At 33.0% G+C, this 16639-nt stretch overlaps 2 protein-coding genes across 4 annotated transcripts; one reads left to right on the plus strand and one right to left on the minus strand.

The window, feature by feature from the left end:
- The first annotated feature begins 4252 nt into the window (after positions 1-4252).
- On the plus strand, positions 4253-7972 carry LOC116010536. The gene is made up of 4 exons (XM_031249991.1): positions 4253-4562; positions 5329-6390; positions 6504-7478; positions 7617-7972. The coding sequence occupies exons 2-4, from the start codon at positions 5344-5346 to the stop codon at positions 7653-7655; spliced, it is 2061 nt and encodes a 686-aa protein (XP_031105851.1). The 5' UTR covers positions 4253-4562; positions 5329-5343; the 3' UTR covers positions 7656-7972.
- A 1477-nt stretch (positions 7973-9449) lies between these two features.
- On the minus strand, positions 9450-13713 carry LOC116004717 (plant cysteine oxidase 5). 3 transcript variants are annotated; one of them, XM_031244893.1, is made up of 6 exons: positions 13556-13713; positions 12745-13064; positions 11302-11447; positions 11069-11138; positions 10011-10217; positions 9450-9917 (listed from the first exon to the last, which is right to left on the minus strand). In XM_031244893.1, the coding sequence occupies exons 2-6, from the start codon at positions 12842-12844 to the stop codon at positions 9799-9801; spliced, it is 642 nt and encodes a 213-aa protein (XP_031100753.1). In that variant the 5' UTR covers positions 12845-13064; positions 13556-13713; the 3' UTR covers positions 9450-9798. The 3 variants fall into 3 exon arrangements, with proteins under 3 accessions (XP_031100753.1, XP_031100739.1, XP_031100747.1); XM_031244879.1 differs by having other exon boundaries at positions 10991-11138; XM_031244887.1 differs by having other exon boundaries at positions 10991-11138; positions 13490-13641.
- Positions 13714-16639: the final 2926 nt, after the last annotated feature.

Consider the following 16639-nt stretch of genomic DNA (forward strand, 5'->3'; position numbering starts at 1 on the left):
TTTTTTTTTTTTCCAACTTTTTTTTTTTTTTTTTCCAACTTTTTTTTTTTTTTTTTCCAACTTTTTTTTTTTTTTTTTCCAACTTTTTTTTTTTTTTTTTCCAACTTTTTTTTTTTTTTTTTCCAACTTTTTTTTTTTTTTTTTCCAACTTTTTTTTTTTTTTTTTCCAACTTTTTTTTTTTTTTTTTCCAACTTTTTTTTTTTTTTTTTCCAACTTTTTTTTTTTTTTTTTCCAACTTTTTTTTTTTTTTTTTCCAACTTTTTTTTTTTTTTTTTCCAACTTTTTTTTTTTTTTTTTCCAACTTTTTTTTTTTTTTTTTCCAACTTTTTTTTTTTTTTTTTCCAACTTTTTTTTTTTTTTTTTCCAACTTTTTTTTTTTTTTTTTCCAACTTTTTTTTTTTTTTTTTCCAACTTTTTTTTTTTTTTTTTCCAACTTTTTTTTTTTTTTTTTCCAACTTTTTTTTTTTTTTTTTCCAACTTTTTTTTTTTTTTTTTCCAACTTTTTTTTTTTTTTTTTCCAACTTTTTTTTTTTTTTTTTCCAACTTTTTTTTTTTTTTTTTCCAACTTTTTTTTTTTTTTTTTCCAACTTTTTTTTTTTTTTTTTCCAACTTTTTTTTTTTTTTTTTCCAACTTTTTTTTTTTTTTTTTCCAACTTTTTTTTTTTTTTTTTCCAACTTTTTTTTTTTTTTTTTCCAACTTTTTTTTTTTTTTTTTCCAACTTTTTTTTTTTTTTTTTCCAACTTTTTTTTTTTTTTTTTCCAACTTTTTTTTTTTTTTTTTCCAACTTTTTTTTTTTTTTTTTCCAACTTTTTTTTTTTTTTTTTCCAACTTTTTTTTTTTTTTTTTCCAACTTTTTTTTTTTTTTTTTCCAACTTTTTTTTTTTTTTTTTCCAACTTTTTTTTTTTTTTTTTCCAACTTTTTTTTTTTTTTTTTCCAACTTTTTTTTTTTTTTTTTCCAACTTTTTTTTTTTTTTTTTCCAACTTTTTTTTTTTTTTTTTCCAACTTTTTTTTTTTTTTTTTCCAACTTTTTTTTTTTTTTTTTCCAACTTTTTTTTTTTTTTTTTCCAACTTTTTTTTTTTTTTTTGCAAACTTCTTTTTTTTTTTTTTTTAATATGGAGTAGTATTTTTACATAAATTTTAGTATTATTAGTTTTATATCTGTTCATAATTACTTTCTCAGTATACTAAAGTAATAGTGGGAAAGCTGCTTCGTGTCACTAGACTATAAAGTCATTAAATATTAATGACTATAAATATATATAAAAATTAATTATCATATATAACTTTTAATTTTCATTTGATTAACTCAAAACATTAACAATTAACTAAATAAATTGCCAAGTACCTTGTACTCAGATAGTCGATGACACGTTTGTGGCTCCCTTTGATGGAAGGTCATAGGATCCCCAGTGAGATATGAAATACTCATTCCGCATTGTACGATCTTTATGTGTATATTGTAACACAAGATATTTATGAAAATTTCATACGAATTGTGTGTTAAATATAAAATACATTTCATATTTGTCAAGCGCAATATAAGTATCTATCACGAGAAAAGTAGTTAGAATTAATATGTAAGATTATATAGTTGTGTATATGATAAAATAACAATAGTAATAATACACAGTTTCTTTGGTCTATTTCTCTCAAGTGCACTAGTTAAATGTTTGAAAGCAGAGTACATCTTGGCTCTTAATGAAGCAATCTAACTTAGTTGGTAGAAGATAGTTAGGACTTAGGAAAAAAGTATAGAGATCAAAGAATTAATGAATACACTGGTGAAATAGTTCCATCAATTAAAATATATTATTATTATTTATATAAATTAAAAATTCTTCAAGCTTGATTTTGTAATAAATATTACTCCGTATTACATAAAAATATTATTATTGCTCGAGACCCTAGTGGTCGAATGGCATTGACTTTAACAGATTTATCTTATGTGTATATAGCAATTCGAGGGAGAGTTAACTAAATGAAACTTAATTAAAATTTGACTCAATTCAAAGGCAGATTCACAGTGTTGGCAGCTGTTTTGTCAAAGACCTTGTAGATAAAATTTAATCTCATTAATTTTAATCTATTACTCAAATTGGATAAAAATTTTGGATCCACCCATGACTAAATTAATCTCATCATGTAATATAAGAACTTAATAAATCACTTTATGTGAACAAAATTTATAAAAATACATGTAACATTAGTCCGTATATACCACGTTATTAAAGTGGGAATTGATGAGACTTGTGAAGAATTGGGGGTAGGGGGGTGGGGGGTGTGAGTCACGTGCGGAAGGGTCTGAGGGAGTTTGCCTGCCTGCTACCTCCGACAGCCAGCTGGCAAAGGAGGGTGGCTCACCAACATCCACACCTTCCTCCGCGTGAACTCTTTTTAAAGTCGTTGCCTAAAGTTTAAATTTGAACCCACTTTCTTTCTTTGCTGTCTCTCTTCTTTTATTTTCTTTTCCTTTCTTTTTTTTTTTCTTTAATTTTTATTTTAATTTTAATTACCAAGTGTAAATAGACTGGGCCAATTATCTGAATGGACCCAATATTGATGGGCTGACTTCAGGCTGGCATGTACAAAGCGTACAAGTTATATCTGTCTATCTTGGGCCTTCTGGTGGGAGATTGGCATTTTAGGTAAATTATATTGTAAATAATGATCTACATACATCATAATGAATCACTAATAAATGTCATTTATAGTATGTTGAAAGTTTGTTTTTAATGTATTATAAATTTATTTTTAGATAATATATGAAAAATAAACAAATAGTGCACAAAAAATAAATATGTAATAAATTATGTACCTTTAGTTTATTTGTATTACATAGTATGATATGTACATGATTTGAATACATTTTTGACCATGGTAGCATTGCATTGTGAACATGGTATAGTTTTCCCTCTCATAGTCAACAGTATTATCAAAGTGGCAAATTATACCCTGCACCAAGTTTTACATTACATTGTGGACCTTGGTAAAAAAATAACTTTCAAATTATATACATGCAGTTAAAACATTTACACATGTAGTTAACCGTTTATGTAGATGTAAACAAATTAAATGCATATCACATAGTAATTACAAACACATAATATGATAACTACATACACAAAAATTATTAACGACATATACATAATATGTTAACTACATATATTAATTAATTGTACTGGTACATATGAAGTAATGAAGATACATATAATAAGGCCTCCGACGTGGCAAAGGGGAGAGGGAAAAAGACAACTTTTAAGGAAAAGGGTCATCCTAATCCCCTCAATAATTACAGATAATGATGCAGTGATAGTGAGGTGTGGAAACCATAGTTTAATGGCCTTTTTATGTACTAATTATTCAGGCTATGACTCCAAGAGGACCTACTTACGTTGGTAAGAAAAATTCCCTTTCCCAAGATTTGAACCAGCAATTGATCCATGTGTATGACTACGACTTTTGTGGCCCCCTCCCATCCCCACCCCTTTTAATTTATTGTAATCACATGATCCAAAACGCTTTTTCAAAATATCACATAACTCGTCTAAGTAACGTATTAGATTCCTTTTAAAAAAATAATAATCATTTTTAGTTGATCTGATTTGGTTAGAAAGTTTGCATCAACCCACCATCTACATGCAAAACTCAACCAATAAATAATTATTTGGTAGAATATTTTGGGTGAGGTTGGGGATTTGAATGAGCCAATTGACTTAATGTTTTAAATTATTTACTATTTTATTTATTTTTAATTACAACTTACAATTTCATGGTATAAAGAGGTGGTAATTAGTAACATGCAATTATTAGTCAACTATTAAAAAAAGTCAGGATTTTATAAAACATTTGATAAAATTGTATAAAAATCAAGCCATATCATTTTTTCTAAATTCTCAAAGGTTCCCACGACCCATTCCGACAGAACATTTGAGTAATTATAAATTGGTAACTTTGTTAAAACTGAATTATCCATGCGGACAAATTAAGCCATTTCTTCATATGACTATGTAATGTGTATAGTTATTGTGATAAAATATACGGAGTACTAGTTTTTCTTATAATATGTTTTTATTATTTTATATGAAGTTGGTACTATAAAGTTATGTTAAATCAATCAAGAAAAAAAAAGGGGGAATAATGACCCATTTATAAATTATAGATGAATGATGGAGAAACCGGTAGAGGTAGTAATTATAAAAGAGGAAATAAAGCTAATTAAACATAAACAATTGCTAAAAGAATGGAGTTTTCCATATACACAAACACAAGCTGCCTAAATGAAGCTATTCTTAAATGTTAACTCCATAAATATCAAGAAAATCCAAATGAATAAGCGCGTTTACTGATGCATTTATTAATAAATTCTTTTGCAATATTCTCCTCTCTCCCCCTGCTCATTCATTCCCTGTCTTTAAAGGCTTTCTTTTTCTTGTTCTCAAAGTGTTTTACAGCTAATGTGTTATGTGTGCATATGTGATGTGTGGGATATATGCAATATGCAAATAGTTCATCAGTGAAACCAAAGATCAGTGGCTCAAAGTTGTCCATACATCAAAGGTAATTTCTATCTTCTTCCTCCAAGATTTTCTTGGATTCAGTTTTCTCTTGGAGGATTTCTTTGAGCTGGTTTCAAGTCTTTTGGTGCTTTTCAAGTTGAATGATTTCTACCTTCCAGTGGGCCCTTCCCCTTTTAGATATGTATTGTTTTGTTTTTCCATTTTAGAGGATGGGATTGAAGGGGGGGTTTGGGTTACTGTGAATTCTCAGATTGGTGCAGGAAAGAATTGTCAGTTGAGCAAAAATGGGTGTTTATTGAGGATTTTCTTGGTTCAAATTTTGCTTGCAAAGCTTGGAGAGAGAGGGAGAGAGATGTCCTTTTCTGAAACTAACTGCTAATGTCAAGAAATGGAATTTGGCAATGAAGATTATTGCTAGAAAGGGGTTTCCATATTTTGACTTTTTTTGTGAACTTTGAGTCCATATTGATTATTTACAGCTGTGAAGACCATGATTGAAAGTATATAGAATTGGGTCTTCCCCATTTGAATCCATTAGCAAATCATTCCAGTCTATGAGTAATTATGTGTTTAAATAGTAATATGTATCTTTTGTGCTGTTGAGATTTTGAGAATAAACTATTTGAGTTTGTACATGCTTTATTCAACTCATTCTTTGCCCCATAGAAAGGTGAAAGCTTTACTGTAAAAGTTTCATGGATTCTGAACCATTTTTGGAACAACTCTGTAGCAGTTAAGCAGTTTAGCAGCTTCCCATGTTTCTGTAATTTGAGCTGTCATAATTTGATGATTGATGATGTGTACAGGAATAACGAAATTTCATGCTGTTAAACACTCGAATGGAAGACAAGCAACTGAACCTAAATCAACCCCTTCTGTCAGTAAGGCGAATCTCATCAACAACGAACACAGGTAAAGATGATAAGAGGACAACTGATCATTCGAGCTATAATGTTCCTCGACCTCCTCTTTACAAATCGGAGTTGAAATCTGGTCCTGTGAGTAATCCCGGAGTTGTGCCTTTCCTTTGGGAACGGAGCCCTGGAAGACCGAAGGATGAATTGAGTTCTCAAACTGATAGGCTTCCTATTGTTCCAAGGCTTCCCCCTGGTAGAACTTTGAAAGCTGAGCAGAAGAACATTACTAAAGCTCCTGAAAGTCCAACTATTATTGCAAAGAGTGAAATGGATAACGTTCCTCGTGAGTCACAGCCTTTGAGCAGGAAGGTAAACAAGCCAGGGAGTTTTGGCAGCTCGAGTGATACTGTGGAGGATGAAGAGAAATTTGAGTCAGCGGATGAAGATGAAACGTATGTAGATGCCCTCGATACGCTCTCGAGAACTGAGTCGTTTTTCCTGAATTGTAGTGTTAGTGGCTTAAGTGGATTGGATGAACCCGAGAGAAATCCATTGGGAAACTCTCCAGCAGATCCACAAACTCGGGATTTCATGATTGGTCGGTTTCTGCCAGCAGCTAAGGCCATGGCTTCAGACATGACTTCTGAAGTACCTCAATATGCCCCCAGGAAGCAACCAGTTGTTCACGAGCAACCACAACCGCCAAAGAAGGCAATAAAGGCAGATAGGCGACCTCAACTTCGTTATGGACCTAGTTTTGCCAAGCACTATTACCAATCTCATGATTATGCCGAAGAAGGAAGTGATGATGATGATGACGACGATAATGAACATGAATATTTACCTCCTAAAGCCTGTGGTTTACTGCCTCGTTTTTGTTTGAGAAGTCCATTTTTCCTTATGAATCCAGTTCCCGGAATGAGTGTAAGGACTCATGTACCCATGTCTCCCATCAGTAAAACGCAGACTAGATCCTCATCTGCTGGTTCTTGTAGTGGAACCGAGAATGAGGTATCGACTTTCTTTTCTTTGATCCACCCCTACCTTTCCCCCCTTCGAGAACTTATTTTAAGATAATCTTTTTATCCGTTCATGCTGATTATGATTGTGTTCTAATTTTACAGCGATCAACATCAGATGGAAGTGAGCAACAGTCGGTGTTTGGACTCCCAACAGCTGAGCCTTACGAAAATACAAATGACTTGGAGGATGAATTAAAAATGAAAACCACCCGTAAGGTTACTGATCACAAACTTGATGGATCATCCACTTATAAGGAATTATCAGGAAATGGCATCTCAGCCTACCATGATGAAACGCCTCAAAGGTATGACATTAAAGCTAGCCTTTCAACTCGGGGAAAATCAGATAATGCTGGGTGTGATGCCTTGGAATCCCATAAAAGAAAATGCAAAAACTTTACTGGTCAGATTAATGCAACACAAGAAGATTCGGGCAATCCTATTGTAGAGAAAACTCTTTACGTAGATACTGTGCACAAGGTAGAATCTTCGATTCAGGTACCATGTTCTCCGGAGACAAAGGGACCACCTCAGCTGATTAAAGAGGACCGTGAGATTCTCACACAGAAAATAGGACACAAACCGTTGGAATATTTTCCTTTCACAGAAGATGGCAACCTAAACTCTGTGGAAAAAGGAACTAAAATAAAGCCTGTTGTTCAAGAAACTCTTCATCTCATTCCACTCTTTTCAGCTGATAGATTGAATTCTGAAGTTAGAAGGAAACCGAGGAAGGCTTATGGAAAAGCCGATCTGTTTTACAAAGGCTCAAATGTAAAGCTTGACAGTGAAGTCGATGAAAGTTCCATAAAGAAAGAAACAAGAACTGAAAGATTGGAAAATACACAGATAGTGCTCTCGAAGTTTCCTGTGCCCCCACCTTTGCCCATGTCTCCCTCAGAATCCTGGCTTTGCCGCACTTTGCCTTCACTGCCCACAAAGAATTCACCATTACGACCCTATCTTGGAAATGGAAATCCTAGAAACCAGGCATTTAAGGTGCCATCTGATGATCCCAAATGGGAGACAATGGTTAAAACAACAAAGGGGCACCACCATCATTTGCGATACTCTCAGGTATACTCTTTTGTTTCTTGACTTTCTTCAATGCAGTCTTTCCCCCCTAAAATAAACCCTGTTTCAGCTAGGAGCCAAGAGAGCTCATTCTACCATTCCATTCTATTCTTAATGCTAATTAATTTCTCATTCTAACAGGAGACAATGGCATTGACACCTATTCCAGAAACTCAGTAGCACATCTTCATCTGATGTCCTCTGGACCTTATTTGATACGCTTGAAAAGATTCCAAGGTGTTCAAATTCAGAAAAAAATACAGTTTTTGCGATATATAATAAACACTATACTCTTCATACCATTACATTGGGGTGATAATTGTATGTTCTTGCACCCGTTTCTTGACCTGTAATTATATAGACAATAATTTTTTCCCCTTCAAGTGCCATCATGTCCTTTAATTTACTATCTATTTTGAAATGATTGATGGATTTGTAAAGAGAACAATGTCTTGTATACATTACAATAAAAGGGTATTTCTGGTCTCCATGTAAAACATGCTCTCATCTTGTGCATGGCATGACAAGTGCATAATAAAATAGATACCTTTACTGTCCCCGCAGATTCCTTGGCAAAAAATGGAAAAGTTTAATCTTACTCCCTAATGTGGCAGGTTCTAATAAGTCATTTTTTCATGTGGGTCCCAATACAAGTGTCTACAAAGTGGGAATACACATAGTATTTTCCAAAGTGGAAAGGCATCAAGACATGTTTGAAATCTGGTGAAAGAATTAGATTTTGGATTCATTGTTAATGTTTAGCAGAAAGTGTATTATTTCCTGTTATTCATATGACATTTACTTCTCCCATTTATTAGCATACATTCTATCAACAACTCTTTTTTCATGGGTTGGTCACAGCAAGTTGTCAGGTTCAGAAATTAAATAAGCTTCATTGTTGTTGTGAAGGGCATATGTCCCTCCAGTTTTGTGGTATCAACATCCTTATTTGAAGTTAAAGTACCAACTACCAACTACCAAATTGCAATTCTGAATCTCAGTGACATATAAATGCATGTATCCATGTAGGTGAGGGAGTAATTACTGAACACCTTACAGCTAGCGTCTACAAGTTGATAGAATGATAGGTTTAGCTGAGCGTCTTGTTCAATGCTGTCAACGTATTCTTGTGATTCAACAATAGACTTCCAACCGCTACATGACCCTCTCTTTCATCCCTATCATAAATTTTTTTGCATGTCAAAACACCTTACTTAAAATCTACATCACTCTCATTTGACAATCCAACCGCTCTAGTTATATCATTCTATTCTCATTCAACTCTTACATTTCTAAATAAAATTTATACAATTGAAATAGCTCTAATTACATTATTCATTATTCTCACTCAACCCCTACCTTTCTAGATTAAACATCAGCTACCCACATGAACAACTCAATTATTCACATGAGTGAAGTTTAAGAGCAGTGTAAAAGCAATCTCTCAAAGATGATTTACATCTCGGTCGGACTGTGGCATGGAGGACCTTAGGGTTAAGAATTCAACCTTTTGAGAACAATAGATTAAACTTTACCAACTAGAATAGCTTTAAATTACATATTTTCAAAAAAAAAAAAAAGAAAAAAAAAATAAGAATAGCTTTAATTACATCATTTCCATCAAACCCTACCTTTTTAGATATTTTGTTTCTACTACTGAAATAGCCCTAATTATATCATTCTCAGCAAACCCTTACCTTTCTAGATAAAATTTCTGCTATTGAAATAATTGTAATTACACTAATATCATCAAATTCTTACTTTTCTAAATAAATTTTCTACAATTGAAAAAATAAACTACAAACACAATTTATCTGCATGACCTTTTTAAAGCTACTAAAGATGAACTGTCCCAATCGCTTTATCAAATGCATGTTTATCTTTTAGTGAGATAACATGTGAATATGTGATTCACTAGAAATGCATAAATTATGTATTGTTAGTAAAGTGCTTCAAATATTAAGTCAATTCAAATTTCGAGCAATTCCCAATGCTATAATTGTAAGCAAGGGTAATAGTTCTACTAGATAATAACTCAGCCATTTTCTATCACATTTCAGAAGTAAACTAGGGGGGAGGTGAAAAATGACAAGTAATCTAAGTCTTAACTCTTAAGTCTTAACTAGTTTAAGACGAGGTCGGTAAATTAATGTAATGATATATTTTAATATATATACATATCAAATGCCCCACTCTGTGTCTCTGACCAACAGAAGTCACTACCAGACACTAGATGATAAATATATCACTATTTCGCCTAAATAACATCCAAATGAAGCTTTCAATACTTGAATGCGACTGGATAAGAACAAAAAATGATCCCTTAGGTTTTTAGTGTGCGGCCCTTGTATTGCCCTCTTCGAACTTCAAAATCATTTGGAGGTTGAGACTCTTCCAACCAAATCACTTCCGAGACTGTCAATCCATCCACCTCTACATCACCTTAACAATGACACCAGGGGGATTCACGCTAATGTTTTAATATGATCATAATAACAAAATGGAAATACTGAGTTAGCTACTCATGGCCATTACCTGGAAGATCCATACTTGGAGACCTCTGGAAATAAGTACAATCACGTCCATCCTCAGCAGCGTATGGTGGGCACAGGATGTCAAAGATAGCACAAGGAGTAAGAGCTCTAAAACAGTGAATATTGCCTCCCTTGGTTGGATAGAGAACTGTTGTCCCGCATGGAGCAGTCATCTCACAATCTTTAACAATCTTTGCTGGTCTTGCACCTGGAAAACATCAACAGCATGTAATTAGGAAACTACTCTGAGCGAGACCTAACTAGACATTTGACCAGATCCTTCGCAATAACAAAAACGGTCAATCAACAAAATTCCTGTTAAGAAATGACTGCAATTGATAAAAACCAGGCTTGTTGGCAGGTCATGTTGATTTGGAAAAAGTTAATCAAGGAAATTTAAGCTTACTACCATATTCAACAATTGCCAAATCTACATAACTTCTCAGACCATTTTAGAGCACTCTTGGTCGAACTAAAACCCAAGTACAGTGTAGACAATGTTTTTTATAGATCTTTGAGGATAAACTTTTAAAACTATAATACCATTGATCACAAGGTAAATGCATAATCAGAATGAATAAAATAATTAAATAATTTCCCAAAAAATCCACCAAAATATTAAACTAGAGAGAGAGAGAGTAAATTGTCATAATAATGAACATAAAAAAATCTAAATGAATTTTGAAAAACCAAGGAGGCACAAACAATGGACAACAGAACCAACACAAAGAAAAGCAAATAATGAGCAACATGACCTGGAAAAAAAAAATTAAACTGCTGGATATTATAAATCAGTGAGCAAATAAATATACCCCAAAATAAAATTAATAGGCCATGTCAAATCATATGAAAAAACTGTGTAGCCACAAAAGATGGAAAAAAACAGAAAAAGAAAAAGAAAAAAGCACATGATTTAATATGAACTGAGTAGGATAGTTCTATTCAATTTTGGATGCAAAATATTTACTTCAAACTACACACCTTGAGATGGATCAGAAGGCCCAGGTATGTCTACCCAATCATACGCTTTCACGTATAAAGAACCATAAAGAAGCTTACTCAAAACTGTCATCCCTGGATGATTATGAAGGGGAATGATGGAAGAAGGTGGCATGCAGAATATTCCCATCTGTAAAAAAAATATTAAATAGACTTGAAGGTTAAAATCACCGAATTTATAAGGCTTACGAACTTCTAAAACTTTTAAAAGTAAAATGTTGCAGCTCATGTCAACCTTGGCTTTATCCCAACCACCAACTAAATATCTGGTTAAACAAAGGCTTAAAACTTACAGAGAAACTATCACACTCATGTATGTGAAGATATTTGATGGGTGGTAGTGACTGGAGACCTCCATTGTGCTCAACTCCATTACCATTCCAATTTCGTACCAATTGTGCCTCCTGGTCAAGACCTACATCAGATGGCTTGATTTTGTCTGAAACATAAAGAATAGCACCAGAATTATTACTTTTGCTGAAGCTCTTGCACCTACCACTCTAACCACATGGTATCATGCATTCATGCCTAAATAACTAATTACCATATAAAGGTGAAACATCTAAAACCATGGATACAGCATATAGATTTGGCTGTTATAGATTTCTAATTGACAATTTGTCTCAAACTTGAATTCCCCAACTACCACATGTAAATATGTAATCATGCAACAAGGGCATTTCCACAGTCTCCTAGTAAGTGTTAATAATCCCTTAAAGGTACCCAGGTGATTTTAAGCAGAAGTGAGCTATACCTAATTGAAAATTGGCATCAGATCAATCCATATTGAACTACACTAGAACCAAAATGATATATCTCACTCCAACAAATAGTACTTGGAAGGTTTCATTGTCAAGAGAAAAGTACTTATGAAGTTATGATTTATGAATCACTTGTACTTTGCAGCTTGTCAGATGAGAATAATAAGAAAAAATATAATATAAGGAACTGATGCATTGGTAAAAGATATTGCTCAAGTGTGATAACGAGTTGCATTGAAATATTTAGCAACATGAAAAACTAAGTAAACTGAAAGTCTGTAAGATGTCAGTGCACATCTGGTACAAGTGAACAACAAATTACCAAGCTTTATTATGCATTTTGTAAAATCTGAGTACCAATTGCCATTTTAGATAGTTCAGGAAAATTGGTGCATATCAAAAGAGAGAATGGTGTTAGGTCAATGGTTCAAAATCCATGCACTAAAAATGTGATATCACCTTAATGATGCTATAAATAATACCCATTTGATTCATTTAACCAACAAAGGTATATCCATGTGAAATTCATCCTAAAACACTCCCTTGTATACTATATGTCTTTGCATGTAAACTAGTGGCATAAATAGCAAATGAAAAGAAAGACATTATCAAACAAATGCACATGGTTCATTAAACTATTAAAGTGTTCAACAGGTGTCAACATTATGCCTAAAATAGGAAGTAACTTAGCAGCTGAACTCTGAAACCATAACTAGAATGCACATATATACTGTTGTAAAAATCAGCCTCACCAAGGGGATTTTACCCTTAGGCAGACATTAGTCGGTCAACTAGGCAATGTGTACACAGATGTGTTTTTCTTATTATTATTACTCACCCACCTAGGCGGCACCTAGGCGCTGCCTTCTACAACATTGCACATATATGCATAAGCATGTAAGATGCATACACCAAACATAGATGGATTCATATGGACCTTGTTAAGCAAACCTTCAAGGCATTATGTCCTCTTACCTAACAGAGATCGAACTTTTTCAAGACCCTCTTCTGAAACAGGTCCATTTGCTGAGAGTGATGCCTTGCAAGCATTATAAAGCTTTTGAACAGCTGGCATGGTTAGCAAATCCGGAACAATAACACCAACAGGCTATGCAGACTTGTCTTATTGGTTCCAAAAGCAAGAAGCTAACACAAAAGTTCCTGCCCAGAAGGGTCTTCTTACAGAATACCCTTCAAGAACACAATTGGGAACAGACTGCACTTTGTATTGTGAACGAAATTGCCGACTATACATCCAAGGAACCACATGGCATCAACTGATCCGCTGTTGCATTCTATAGTCAATGCCACACACAGAACAAAAACACATCATACCAAAATTAGTATTCCAAAGGACAGGAGCCAAATTCAGAAAAAAAATCAGTTCAAATGCTCAATTACAACTATCGGATATCCAGCTCCAAACACTAATTCTATGGAAACTATTACACTATAAACTAGTACCCCGGCAACCAATCCCAGTAACCATAGAAATGTTCAACAGCAACTGATTCTGAAGGACAAAACTGTATGGAAAATCTTAACACAAAGCAAATCGGAAATTTTGAACGGAATTAAACAGAAACAAAAAAGATTGCTCAGAATTTGCGATAACATAAATGGAAAAAAACACAAGTACGGTAAATGAAAGCGTGAACGCAAATAGAATAATTAACACTGGCAATTGAAAGTAACAGAGCAATCACAAAGCCATACATACACAGAATTATACACAGGTCTATGGACGACTGCGAGTTTGGTAAGAAAAAGGAGCAGAGAGGCGTACCCTGCGCCACAGTAGCAGATATCTGAGAGAGAAAGAGATTTATAGGGAGGTGGTGGAAGAGATCGCACGTAGAAAGAGAAAGACGAAGATTGATGGCCTTTGCGTATATGCAAATACGGAATATTATTTAGTGATTAGTCCGTATTATTTTGAGGCCAATTTGGAACTATTCGGGGCTCCGAACTGATGCATTTTATCTAGACATGTTCGGTGTCCTTGCCACCCGGATCTCATAAACCCATCATTATTTATTTTCTTTGTTAACGTTGCATGTTTGTTTTGTACCAAGTCATAAAATTCAAAATCAAATTTATTATGTATTAAATCGCTCTGTGCGAAATCAATTAATGTGAAACGTGCAATTAAATTTTAATATATTTTATAGGTGCATATAAAATTATTCATCTTTTCGTCTCATTTTGTTTGTCTGGTTTGATAAACGAGTTTAACTGAAATTATTTTAAATTCAATATTGATAATATTAAGTTTAGTATTAATATATAAAAACTATATATTTTTAAATCTTCAGGCCAGCTGTCCTACCCAATTGAGGTGCCTACAATCCAGCGAAGGGTTAGCCACTGTATTCGACGGTGGAGATCATGGGGGTTACACCCAAAAAAATAAAAACTATATATTTATAAAATACGTTAAAAGTACTATTAAATACAACAATTAAATTTTAAAATAATTAAAAAATACTAAAAAATAAATAATGGATAAATAGTTGATTTGACCAAATAAATAGTAAACAGAAACATGATATGTAAAATGAGAACCAGAGAGTACATTTCAACTAACAAGTATTATACGTTTCACGTATGATGGTCTTATACAAGACTTACTCATTATATACATTAATTAGTTAAATCATTTTTTTTGTGGTTAATCAAATATTCAATATAAGAAAAATAGACTAACTAAATAATTGAAATTATTTTAAAAAATATTTTCCAATAATGTTAATAATCATTTATAAATATTCTTTGAAGGTTTGGTTTGAATAATTTAATGGGGCAATAATATGAATTTAAATTACATGGTGGGGATGAATAGACTTATTGATAATGGGAAGGGAATAAGTGATATAAAGACTAAAATGTCATTGTGTAATAATAATAATAATAATAATAAACGGTAAATTTGTCATTTTCTTTATTGGAGGCTATGAATTGCCATTCATTCCAACCAAATAACGTACTTTATCATTTATTGAAATTATATTAACATGAAATTTCAATTCATGCAAACCATATTCTTTAAAAATAAAAATAAAAAATCATGCCAACCATTGTTGGAGCATTGGAAAATGGCCAATACTTGGGCTCAACCCAAAAAAAGACCCAAGCCCATGGTTAAAACCTTGTGACTTGTGAGAAGGGGAAATAGAAGATACAGATACAAATACACATGATTTAACAACAGCTTACCAATAAGGCTTGGGGAAAAAGGACAAGTCGCATAAAAGATGACATATAAAATACTACAAGGACAAATTGATACTCAAGTCTCAATGGCGAGAGTAATAAGACAAAATAATACAATTAGATCATACTATTGCTTATTTAGTAGGTTATCATTCATGTGTTACCTTGATGTACAACTAACTTAGCTTGACGACCACCACCACCCCTCCCCTCTCCCTCGTCTTGAAGCAATAAAGCTTCCGGTAGCATAAAGATTGACCGCACCATAGTAGCCTCCGTTGTCTATGGAAAAACTGATGCGTCCACATGACATATCACGCCATCTGGATGACTATACAATGGTTGTTGCTGTGAGTACGGCAGGTGATCATTATTAAGGCCGACATAAGGGCTAATACTATTACAGTCCTACATAAGGTGCGAAGCCATGGTTTGAATTTCATTCGGGTTTAGTCTCTTATTATTTCAAAACAACTCATTCCGAGCTTTTCAACTCAACTCCAAAATAGCCACAAGTTTAAACTTGCACACCTCATTCCCCGGTTCTATTAAGGTAGAAAGCCAATGAAGAAAAGAGTCGGGACTATTAACTGGCAATAGATTTTGAAACACATCCGACCAGACCAAGGAAGTGATGTTGCATTCCAAAAAGAGATGACCGGTCGTCTCATAATTAGCCATAAGAAAAGGGTAGGAGACATCAATTGTCATACCTCGATAATTGAGGGAGATTCGGACAAGAAGAATGTTCCGGGCACACCTCCAAAGAAAATTCATGTACTTTGGTATGATATTTATCTACTAGAAACCAAGCAGTGAATAGAAGAGAATTCAAATATTGAATTTGAGTTAGATGTCTATAACCATTTTTGATCGAATAAAAGCCTCTAATATCACCCTTTCATATCCGTTGATCTTTGAATTCCATAGCCACCGGAATTTTAAAAATAATCATGTTGTAGTTATATCGTAAAATCATGTTGTAATTTTAATTTGATTGTAAGTATGTAACATAATTACGTGAAATACATGTGGCTTCAATGTCTATAAATAGACATCTATTCTAATGTGGTAAGAGTAAACTCATCAATGCATTTTTAATGATTTTTTTAATAATTTTTTTAAAGGAGGATAAATAGGTGTGTTAGAGGGAAGAGAATGAATAAGAGAGGTTTTGTGCGTGTGTGTGCGCGCGTAGAAAAATAAAACTTTTATGAGTCCAATGGAAATAATTTTAAAAAGATTGCATTGGTGCACTTTGCACGCGCCATATGCGCCCAACGAGCGGGTAAAGACGATTAAAAAATAACTTATTGTTTGTTCCTTTCGCCCTCCCTTCTCTATCCTTGTAAACATAAAAACCCTGACAAATTAAAAAAAAAAAAAAAAACCAAACAGATGAGGATGCTCTAATGCATAATTCTCTATATTCTTCTCAACAGTAAATTCAAATGACTCAAGTCATTGGCATTTTAAAGGCTTTGAATTGCTAGTTGGCGACTTGATGCCTCAATTATCTTTAATTTTGTGTTAGTCATTCAATTTATATTGAGTAAGGATATTTGAATTCAAATCATATTGTCATATTCTTTATTAAAACATTAAACGTAATGAACTAATAACTACACTTGTGATGCCTAACCAAATTAATTTAGTA

The sequence above is a fragment of the Ipomoea triloba genome, chromosome 2, assembly GCF_003576645.1.
Source record: "Ipomoea triloba cultivar NCNSP0323 chromosome 2, ASM357664v1".
Classification (NCBI taxonomy): domain Eukaryota; kingdom Viridiplantae; phylum Streptophyta; class Magnoliopsida; order Solanales; family Convolvulaceae; genus Ipomoea; species Ipomoea triloba.

Coding starts and splice junctions, on each gene's coding strand:
- LOC116010536 (XM_031249991.1), top strand. CDS start 5,344: ATGCTGTTAAACACTCGAATGGAAGACAAGCAACTGAACCTAAATCAA. Junction 6,391..6,503: donor GTAGTGGAACCGAGAATGAG/GTATCGACTTTC, acceptor CTAATTTTACAG/CGATCAACATCAGATGGAAG. Junction 7,479..7,616: donor ATCATTTGCGATACTCTCAG/GTATACTCTTTT, acceptor TCATTCTAACAG/GAGACAATGGCATTGACACC.
- LOC116004717 (XM_031244879.1), bottom strand. CDS start 12,844: ATGCCAGCTGTTCAAAAGCTTTATAATGCTTGCAAGGCATCACTCTCA. Junction 11,448..12,744: donor AAAAGTTCGATCTCTGTTAG/GTAAGAGGACAT, acceptor TTTATGTTTCAG/ACAAAATCAAGCCATCTGAT. Junction 9,918..10,010: donor TCCAAGTATGGATCTTCCAG/GTAATGGCCATG, acceptor GTCATTGTTAAG/GTGATGTAGAGGTGGATGGA.